This window comes from Aplysia californica, unplaced genomic scaffold, assembly GCF_000002075.1.
Source record: "Aplysia californica isolate F4 #8 unplaced genomic scaffold, AplCal3.0 scaffold00389, whole genome shotgun sequence".
Lineage (NCBI taxonomy): Eukaryota > Metazoa > Mollusca > Gastropoda > Aplysiida > Aplysiidae > Aplysia > Aplysia californica.
In genome coordinates this window covers 524,611-536,009 of record NW_004797659.1, presented here as the reverse complement: position 1 = coordinate 536,009, position 11,399 = coordinate 524,611, and the positions used below count along the sequence as shown (strand labels likewise).

General features: G+C 38.8%; 1 protein-coding gene across 1 annotated transcript in view; it reads right to left on the bottom strand.

Annotated features, from left to right (window-relative positions):
• The window catches only part of LOC101853802 (transmembrane protein 245), a gene marked incomplete in the record, with an annotated part of 36,032 nt that overhangs the window by 8,792 nt on the left and 15,841 nt on the right, over positions 1 to 11,399 (bottom strand). The window contains 5 exon segments of the mRNA XM_013085602.2: positions 3,424 to 3,493; positions 8,752 to 8,909; positions 9,268 to 9,442; positions 10,030 to 10,130; positions 10,808 to 10,941. Of these exon segments, the coding sequence (XP_012941056.2) occupies positions 3,424 to 3,493; positions 8,752 to 8,909; positions 9,268 to 9,442; positions 10,030 to 10,130; positions 10,808 to 10,941 (638 nt within the window).

The following is an 11,399-nucleotide window of genomic DNA, read 5'->3' as shown; positions in this document are numbered from 1 at the left end:
TCAAAATGAAGTACGTCACATGACACTAATGACCAAGCTGGCTATGTCATGGAAAATAATCTGAATATCTCATAACTGTAAGAAAATCCAAGAAATTGTGGGAGGCAAAAAGTTTGGGCTTCTACTGAAAGTGATAGCAAAATCCACACATCCGTTACATTAGATGTAATATGTAATATGTGCGGGAGAAAGGGGGGGGGGGGGGGGGATAAGCCTAAAGAACAAGGATGACTTATGATATTGTTAGCGTTAAAGCTACAATCATTATTTTATATGTGGGTGATGTATTACATTATTATTGGAAAAATCCTTTTTTATATTAGAGCCAACGAAACACCAGAAACAAAGCAGTGAAAACATTAAAATGTTATCCTTCATAACCTTCTGTCACCTTATGGAAGACGAATATGTTAAAAGTAACTCCCATGAAAGCTGTCTGCAGTAATGTCCAAATTAGTAATGAACATATACTAGACTCTATATACTGTTTCAGATGACTATTTTAGTAAAGAAATAAAAAGAAAAGCAGATTGAGGAACAATCTAGTTGAGTAAAAAAGGATACTGACATGACATAGATAAAGACAATGAAAACATCTGAGAAAACAAACTTTTCCCCCAAAAAAAGTTATCGTAAAAAGATGTTAAAAAATTATATTTCTTTACATCTATAAAATGTTTGTTATCAAGAGATCGGGCAAATTACACAGATAAGGAGTCTTACCAGAACTGGTATACGGAATTCGGTATTTTTTTCCATTACACTTTGTAACTAAGAATAGAAGAACTAAATAATGAAAAATACAGTGATTATCGCAAGTGAAGGACCAAGGAGAGTGAGACACATTAATATTATTTATACTTATCCAATTTATTCTACATTTGTACACTGAATACTGACACAATTTCTATCAACAGAAAAGAAGTTTGTTTCAACCCTGCCTGTCAAGGCGAACCAATGCTGAGTTGGATATCGAGCATCCAAGCAAACTGACAAAAATACTCAAAAGAATAACTTCCATACTCAGGAATCGAACTTGAAACGTCAGAGGGCAATAGTGAAAATCCTACATGTTACACCACAGATGCTGGTGTACCAAATACGCAGGAGAAGTAAAATGGAGAGGAACTCTCTGGAAGATCTCCAGAACATCATAATCAATTACTCTACAGGAGAGAACAGCACACATAACTGAGAATATGATGACATGGAGGCAAACCGTTTGGTTTTAACAACATTTATTCATCCAAGTTGCAGGTGTGCCTGTGCGTGCATGTGTGTGTGCATGAGTATGTTTATGTAAGGATTTGGAGGGGGGGGGGGGGGGGTTTGAGAGTTGGGGAAAAGGAGAAATTTTTGCCAACCTCTCTGTAAAGGAGGATTTGACTGTAAACGATGGTAAATGTTCTACCCTCCCTGTGAAACATTTCAAATAATTCAGGAAGTGAGCTACTTCAATGTGTAGAACATTATTTTATTGAGCATTTCCTTTAATCTGCTGAAATGCTGTACCCCCCCCCCCCCCCCCCCCACCTTTCAGGTTGGCCCAAACAGGCAGGGTGTAAGCAGCCCACCTCCTAAATGATATAAGATCTGCTGTTGCAGGCGCAAAATATTCCCACTTAACTACAGCTGGTCAGTGCTTTGTACACAGTGTAGTGCATGATTCTCAAAACTGCCACGAAATGCAGAGCTACAGATTGTACAGTCAAGCCTCTGAAAACAGTAAATAATAGACACTAAAGAGACCGTATATATGTCCACTTTAACATGCTAGCAGAGACACTGAGTACAGAGAAAAGAACTTTTGTAGAGCAATATGAAATTTGCCAAGCAAACTACATGATACCATACACTGCCGTAAGATGACAAAATACCCATTTTCATTTTTGGCATTAAATTTTTTTATTTGCAAAAGCCTGATCAGTTACCCTACTAGTGTGAAAAAAATTAAGTGAAACTGTAATTATTTTTGAATAACTTAGAATTCAAATTTCGGAAGAGCGCCTTTTTTAAATGATTACAGTAAAAAAAAGCCTCTTTATCTTGAAACTGCTGTGAATTTTAAAAAGGCACTTTGTCAGCTTACGGCAGCATGTGAAAAGCAGAATAATTATGAGTAATGTACAATTTCTCACGTTCACTTTTAATAATGACTTTTCAAAGAAATATGATGTGGTATGTGGTAGAGTGGTAGTCACCTAACCTTTTGAAGAGACATTTGTGTCCTGACATGGTGGAATCAGGCACTCATCAATTTTTGGGCAAATGAAGCGATTAGCATCATCTTAAAGCTTGTTCATTTGACTTTCTTTAGATGAAACAGAAACCCCATCTAGTTTGAGTAGAATTCGAGAAATCTGCCATTGAAAGAATGATAGAAGTTTGAAAGGAAAGGAGTAATCCACATCAGAGCACCCGCTAACCACCCACTATACTTTTTCCAGAAGCAACATCCATTCAAATTAAGGCAGAACACATAATATACAGGGTGAAGGTTTGGAATACAATTTATGTATATGAAGCAGGAAGCACATGACAGAAAAACACGATGAAAATGATACAAAAACAGAGGCATGGTATGTTGGGTGGGCAGGAAGAGAAACTATAGAAAGACACGTCAAGGCTCCATGGACAGTGAAATCCACTTAAAATAAACTCTTTCCATTCATTTTCACTTTCTGAGTACGTATATCGCCCTTCTAGACATGAACATGTTATTTTGGGGGCACAGCACTAGATTCCCTATCAGGTCACTAAGTCGACAGAGAAAAGTTTAAAGAACTCCATTTGAATGTAGACTCATTCATAATTTCATCATCTATTGAGCCAAACATGCACATACTTATCAAGCTCCTTAATTAATACACATCAAACTTCTTAACGATTATCTTAGAATATGATATTATCGCATCTGACTTGATATGCCACTGTGTACCTCATCATAAGTTTTGTTGAAAGGAAATGATTGTTGAGGCACAGCCCACCTCCTAAATGATCCAAACAGTGTCAGTGGAAAGTAAAGCACACGGTGTCCACCAATATTTGCTGAACAAATTTACTACCTGGAAACAAAATCTACTTCCCAGCAAATCAAGCCCCACACCAGCTCGAAAAAGGGAGTTCATTTGCGCCATGCAGTTATATTTAAACCGTAATCAAAGATCTCTGTGAACTTTATCTATAGTATAGGTATAATAAACTGTTTTTCTAAATCCGCCAGTAGATCTAGCATTGCAATTTTTTTCTTTTGGAAAAAAAAAAGAAGAAAGAAAGCAGTTTATTAATTAAAGAACACACTGAACGTAAATGATGTTTGAGAGTTTATCTTAAACGGACAACACATGGCTCTTATTCTCTTTGTGAAGAGTAGATGGGTAAACAGGAAAGAGAATCGGGGGTGGGGGTGGGGGGAAACTTCACCGTGATGTCTTAAACGTGTCCCTCCTCTGCGGGCCAGCCATTAAAGACAGAAGACTAAAGTTAGTCCTCGCTGAGGAGTGAGACAACGAAACAAATGATGGGAGGGAAAGAGGATGATGCTCTCCTGTGCTGGTCAGGTTTGGGGAGGGAGGGATGACAAATATGAGAGAGACAGGGAGAGAGAGGGAGACAGGGAGAGAGAGAAGAGAGAGAGAGAGCGAGAGAGAGAGAGAGAGAGAGAGAGAGAGAGAGAGAGAGAGAGGGAGGGAGACAGGGAGAGAGAGGGAGAGAGAGAAAGAGATAGAGAGAATGAGAGAGAGAGAGAGAGAGAGAGAGAGAGAGAGAAAGAGAGAGAGAGAGAGAAAGAGAGAAAGAGAGAGAGAAAGAGAGAGAGAAAGACAGAAAGATAGAGAATAGGACTGATAGATAAAGAGAGATAGGAAGATAGGGGGGAGAGAAAAGGGGAGAGAAAAGGAGAGAGAGAGAGACAGAGAGAGAGAGAGACTGAGAGAGAGACAGAGAGAGAGAGAGAGAGAGAGAGAAAGAACCAACTGTCTGCTGTAGCCGCCTGGGGAGAACAAGTTATCAAAAAGTGCACATGACATTTCACACACAGTCTGAAACCAGAGACAAACTATGAATATGCAAATAACAGACAACAATAGCACCCTCTACCAAACAAAAATGCTGCAAAGTCCCACAAAACCTGGTAGCCAAGAAGTAGGGCAAGAAGAAACCGAAAAAACCTACTCAAGTGAATACAGAAAGTACTGTGAGTAATCCAAACAAGTCTACAATAGAAATTGGGGTGGTTTGGAGAAAGGGGGGGGGGGAATGATGATCGAGAATGCCTCCCTATCCTAAAATGGGAAATTAAAAACAAAAATTGTCCCTCTTTCTGCAACAATCCCTTACAAAAATCATCTTTTCAGAATTACAAGATATTGCATTTTGTCTCTGAACTGCTGAAGAATTTTTTACACCACTAATATGACATTTTTGTTTTTGTTCCAATATTATTCAAACCGTTGTCGTATCTTGCTTTAACATTTATTTCCTTCCAGATTTTATATGGACTTAACTTAAGTCAATCCTAATTCTTAGGATGTTCAACAGTTTATTTCATTGGAAGACATCGTAAAGCGTGACGAAGAAAACTATTTGACTCCTGGCAAATTGCGTTGCTCGGCTCTAAGGAAGATCACAATGCTGAAAATTGTTCGCTATGCTGAAAAGTGTTCCTTTTGCCTAAAAAGTGTTGAGGAGGGGGGGGGGGGGGCATATCATGGTGGATGTCTCTGTGTGTGTGTTTTTTTTTGGGGGGGGGGTAATTAATACTATATAATACTAAGTGGAGCTGTAACTACCAAACAGAGGTAGAATTATTAAAGTACTGACAACAGTTGGTTAACTGATAGAGCGGGAAGAACGAAGTGAATCAATTGGTCAGCTACAAGTTACTCACTCGTGTCAGAGTTAAAATAAAAACCACTAATTTTTCCTCAGTTAATATGAGTATTTCAAGCCACCCAATGTAAACGTGCTCAGATTTCTCACAATACAAGGTAAAAAGGAGAATGGAAGAGAAACTGCAACCTCAATCGCTTGTTCCAAATGGCTGTCGAAGAAAAGAAAAAGAATAAAAAAACAAAGGTGGAAAATGAAACCAACGGAAAGAGTGAACCTTGCACCTCAGTCTGGGAGTCCACATCACTGAAATGATTCAAACACGGCGTGAAGCAAACTAAACGAGGGATAAATGATGGTTACGCTCTCAGAACGGGGGAAACGAAAACGTAACAGGAATGAATTTGTTTTCGGGTAAAGAGAAGCATATATCGGTATGATAAAAACATTTTAGTTGGAATATTTGATAGACTAAAGAGAAGTACATTAACATGATTAAGGCCATTTACAGCACAGAAAAAAAAAAGAAACAAACAAGAGAAGGAAACGAAAGAGCTTTTAAAAGGTCCCCAAACTAATCAAGTACAGAAATGCTCTATCGAGGATATTAACCAAGAAGCACCCACACTGTAGACCGGCATGACACTGAGTGAATGCCCCCCCCCCCCTCTCCAACACACACACAAACAAACCATACAGTGTTGGTAATGTGATAATGGTAAAGTTTTAACACCACTATCGACATCATTAGACTATTAAAGAGGCAGGACCTCCAAGTTTTAACATACATCTCCGAAAAAACCCCAACCCAAATAGAAAATTAGTAAAAAGTGCCTTTCCCGAGGACACAGCAAAGGATACAGCTGAGGCTCAAATCCCCGAATCCAATATCGAAGCACTTTGAGTTCTGAGCTGGACATCCATTAACCCTGAAGAGGACACTCTAGCAACCTCCCTGTCCATCCCATTGTATAAAAAAAAAAACCCCAACAAATATCTCCATCAAACAAAAGGCGAAACAACAGAGCGAGACCCAGAATACACTTCAACATCACATTGACTGCCGCTGACGGTAACTGTCTTTCCCTAACAACAACACGATGTAGATCACTAGGAGGCAGGCTGCTTCAACTCTGTCTGCCAGGATCAACCTGGGCCGAGTCAGACACAGTACCCCAGAAAACAGATGGAGACATTCAATAAAAAAACAAACTTCCCCACACGAGAATCACTTGATTTTTTGTTTGAGTAAAGAGAAGCACATCGACACAATAAAGGCTATTTAGCACTGGGAAAAAGTAAGACAGACAGACAGAAACAACAGAGAGAGAAAGTAAAGAAGCTGGACCTACGAGCAGTGGCACCCTCCAACCATCTGCGATTACAATCACATTCGCGTAGACTTCGGGCAAAAGGGATGATCCTTGCATCCTACCCACTACAAAACAGAAGCCAAAAGTAACTGCTGTATTTCATCAAACACAAGCAGCAATAGTAACATTGAAAAAAGTTAGGTAACAGTTGTTCAAACACCAACAACCCTTAGCAGATCACCCTATATAACTTAGAAGCATTCTGTGCAATGAGGAGCTGTAATAAAATAAAAATCTTCTACAGTAAAAAAAAAAAAAAAAGAATTCACCAAAGATCAGGGCGAATTCAATTCATGCAGGCTGCCCCGCAAATGTTCATGAACTCTTCTGACCTGAGTGCATGCTGAGCTTGTACTACCTTTACCCATGTGCACACAAAACACCAAACTCAGTGTACAGAGTTGTAAATCTAGCAGTTGACATAGAGGAGCTCAGGTGCAAGGGCCTTGGGCCTAGGAGGCTAAGGGAGCCAGGGCTCAAAGTGTTAAAAAACAAGATTATACCCATATATTGGAAGCTGAAACATGTTTTTGTGGTTAAAGTTAAAACATTATGGATGAAGTAGTTTGCTGACAAAAAATCCAATGTCTGGGCAGAGCTGTCAAACAGATGCCATGCCCCATAATGCACGAGTGCTTTAAAATCCACAAAACTGCACAACCAAATGACACCATGGACAAACAGAGAAGAAACAGCAGAAACTTACAGAGCAGAGTATCTAGAGCCAGGCCGCTAACTTTGTGAGGACACAAATGCAATTAGGCACTACAAAAACTATTTACAATATTGTCATTGCTGTGGAAAGGCTCATCTTTTCACAATTCGCATTGTCATGAAACATAATATTCCACTGTATATGTCCACCATAGACTGTCAAACTTCACATAACATTCCAAGAGGTGCGAAACCATCCGACTGCTATAAGGCACTTGCTCTGCCCATCACAAGATTATGAAAGTTCATTTGAGTAAAGAAAAGCACAGTGATGCAATAGCAGACAAATAATGTCCACAAAAAGTAGAACAGACAGACAGACACAAAGTAGGAGAGGAAAAAGATGTAAAATCTACCAGTGGCACAATCCAACTACTCTCATTATGAATGTCAGAGGCAACAAATTGCAACAAGAGAAAGAGAAATAGACATTTATGCTGGTTGCTGTTTAAAAAATTTTAAAAAAAAAATCCTTTGACTAAAACTGGACGAAGGGAGAAGAGATGGAAGTGAAAGAGTCACAATTCCACGAAAAAAAAATTGCATTGACACTCGAGTCATACAAATTTGAGAACTTCCCATGCTGCCACTCCACACTCATAGATTGAGGTCAAAGCTTGAAGCACCTAATGTAAAAAGTTATATAGAATAATACTCCGTTAAAATACGTCATGCGATTAAAGAGGGCAGGAAAAGTTAGAAACTCCTCGCAGTAACAACCATGTACCTACCCGCCTTAGGTTTGGACTTTGTCCCTAATGGCAAAGCAACACAGGATGATGTTATTATCCAACATCATCTTATTTTAGTTTTAGTTAGAGTTTTACAGCACTTGTAACACAATAAGGTCATATAAGTGCAAACGATCAGAGGTGTTACAAGAGAGTAACATACACAAAAAAGGAGGAGAAAAAAAGGAAGATAGATGTTTGATAGGAAAGAAGGAGCAAACCACACCAGAGTACCTGCGAACCACCCACACACAGGATATAGTTATTATCCAACATTACCTTACTATTTGTTCTAAAAACCAAACAAGCTGACATAAACAAAACAGAGAAAAATCTGACAGTCTTATTGTGTGTTCACAAATAAATAAACATAAAGAAAGAACGCTTTAAACAAATCTGACACAGTCTTATTACTTGTTTACAAATGAACAAACATAATGAAAACGAAAACTGCAAAAAAGGGCCCCTCCTCCCTCACAATATTGCTAAAATCATGACTACAAAAATGCACTCATAGATTAGCAATTACAAATACAGTCAAAACTTTCCAAGGTGGCCATCCATTGTCAGGGGGAACACTGGTCGTCTTACAAAGGTGGACAACTGATATAGAAAAAACCCAATAATATAGAAGAAGAAGAATATAGAAAAAAACCACATGTGGGTGCATTTGTATAAGAAAGATAGATAAGACTATATGATGAGATGAGTGGGTTTGCATGAGTTTGTGCGCTTTTATGAGTGTCAATTATAATTGTGTGTTTTGAATATGTTTTCGTGTTCATGTGTGTGGGTATGTGTATATGTGTGTGTTTGGTGTGTGTGTTTGTTTATGTGTGTGTATATGTGTTTGTGTGTGTGTGTGTGTGTGTATGTTAATGTGTAAGCGTGCGTGTCTGAATATGTGAGAGTACTTATGTCTGTCTGTGTGTGTGTGTGTGTGTGTGTGTGTGTGTGTGTGTGTGTGTGTGTGCGTGCGTGCGTGTGAATGTGCGTGTGTGTCTAAATACGAGAGTGTACTTATGTCTGTGTATGTGTGTGTGTGTTCGCGTGTCTGTGTGTGCATGGGTACGTGTGTGCGTACGCGTATGCACTTGACTCACCCGGAGTGGGAGTGCTGGGTTCGTTACGCAGCAGTCCGCTGTACATATTCACCACCACGATGAGACAGCACAGGATGATGGGGCCGATGATAGCCCCCTCCAGGCCCATGCAGTACATCCCGCCCGCGATGGCCAAGCCAGTGACGTACGGGTGGCCCCTGACAGATAATAAAAATAATCAAAATTAAAATTGTAATAATATTTACAATAATAACAACATTACTTTAAAAAATAATAATTATAATAACAACAATAACAATAATAATAACTGCATTTAATAGCGCATATCCACGCTCTCTGCGCTTTACAGTTGAGAAATAGGAGAGAAAAAAAATCAACAAACATTAACCTCGCTCAAGATATACATGCTGAAGATAAGAGGTGTTACTACAAAGTAACACACAAACAAAAAAGAAGAGATAAGGACGGTAGATGTTTCATGGGAAAGATCCAGAGACCCCGGCATACCACATATGTAGAAATTTTGTCGCGAAAGTACAACGAAAAGCTACTCACCCTTTGATCTCACTGTAGATAGCCGTGTCCACAACGTAGGATGGGACCATGTGTGCAATGAACAATAGCAGTGCGTTAAGACCTTGACCTTGAACCAGCCACAGTTCGATGACAGCGGGGATGGCAGCCCAGTACGGGCCAAGGAAGGGAATGGCAGCAAACAGGGCCGCCAGAGCTGACAGATGATAAAATCAAATACATTTTAAAAAACAAAAATGAAAACAAAATGACAAACAAATGTGGATAATCACAAAGAGAGATTTACCAAAACCAAAGACTCCTTTATATGAAACACAAAACAAAATCCCCTAAAAACACAGTTGACAATATCTATGTTACAGTGTGTTCCAATACTTTTTTTAAAGGCATGACATATTCAGCATCTAAAGGGGAGCAAGGATTGTTCTAAAAGACATCTACAAAAATGCTGACTAATATTCGAGACTTTTTTTAAAAGAATGAACCATCTTGCAAAAAACAAAATAAATCAAAGGGGTTGGGCAAAAGTTCATGCAAATTAAGTCATCAAGAAAAAAAAAAAGAAGAAAGAAAGCAACCTTAAATATTTAGTCACCAAGGTTTCATACAAGTGCATGATAGGGGTATGAAGAGTTGACTCCAACAAGATATTAGCATACTTTGCTGAAGGTCTAATGAAGGAAACAAAGGAAACACAAGTATAAACATTCTTTTAAAGAAATATAGGAGAGTCTTGGATTTGGTCTGTTTATGCCCAACACCAGTGAAATAGTGTTGCTTTACCTGATGGAATGAACACAACATCCAGGCCAAAGATGAGGTGGATGAGCCAGGTATACAAGCCGTAGAAGAAAGCCATCTTCAATGAGGCCATGAACACACCACTGAGGAAATACATACAAACAAATCTTTCACACATTTTTCTGACAAGCAGAAATTTATTTTCGCTTTCTTATGAGTGTAACATCTAGTTCACACAACCGGCTCATTCACATTAATTAAGGTATATTTGTAATTATCTTAAGACTGACATGAAGGAGTAACCTAACAACAATCAGCACAAACATATTGTATGACCTTTGTTGAGGCTGTCGATTAATCCGCTGTTGTCAGTACTTCAATCTTTTAATTTGTTTAACCCACTTCCACCTGAGTTGCCTCCCTGAGCAGACACACCCACCTGGGCAGCCTCCAGCAACGCTAAAAAATTAAGGTACCCACACTAAAATTGCAATAACTTTCCCTCCAAACAGTTACAAAATTAGCGGACAATAAGCATACGGAAATACAAGAATGGTAACTCATGAATAGTTTTTTTTAAACTTGGAAATAATGGACTGGTGAAAGTTTTATAGAGACAAAAAGGGATTCGGATTTTCTCGTAGTCTGGTGGCTGCCTGGATACGAATATTCTTACAGGGCGTCAGCAATGAGTTAATACATCATTTTTTTTTTTTAAATAGGAGGCCAGCAGTGAAAACTGAACTCTAAAAAGTCTGAAAAATAAAACAATACTTCATCGCACACATCAGGAGAGTTAAGCTTGTTAGTTACCACGTACCTGATTGCTTCTTCGAAAGCTTGACCCAGCCTGCTGCCAGTGGAGCCCGGGCTCATGTTGGAGAAGACCTCGGCAGGTTTGTACATGTTTCCACTGGAGGCCAACAGGTAGAACAGTGTGGTCAGGAAGATGATCTGGGAACACACACCAGAGTCCAGTAATGTTATAGTAAGTGTTTCACTGCACTTGCAACACAATTAGGTCATATCAGTACTGAAGATTAGAGGTATTACAAGAGAGTGAAAACTCAAAAAAGAAGGAGGAGGAGAGATAAGGAAGATAGATGTTTCAAAGGAGAGAAGTTCAGTAAACTTGTTCATAATAATAGTAATAATATATCAACAACAATAGTAGTAAAAATAATAATAATAATATAAATAATAACAATAAACATAGTAACAAAAATTGGAATCTATATGGCACCTAATCCCCAGAAGGCTAAGCATGCTGTGCAACGCAGAATTACTACTCAAAACTTAACCAACAGATCAAATGACAAAAGAACATATTGTGAGACCAACACACACACAGACACATCTACACTCAAAAGCCTAGACTCACTGACATTCTCCTTTAAAAAAAAAAAGGGGGG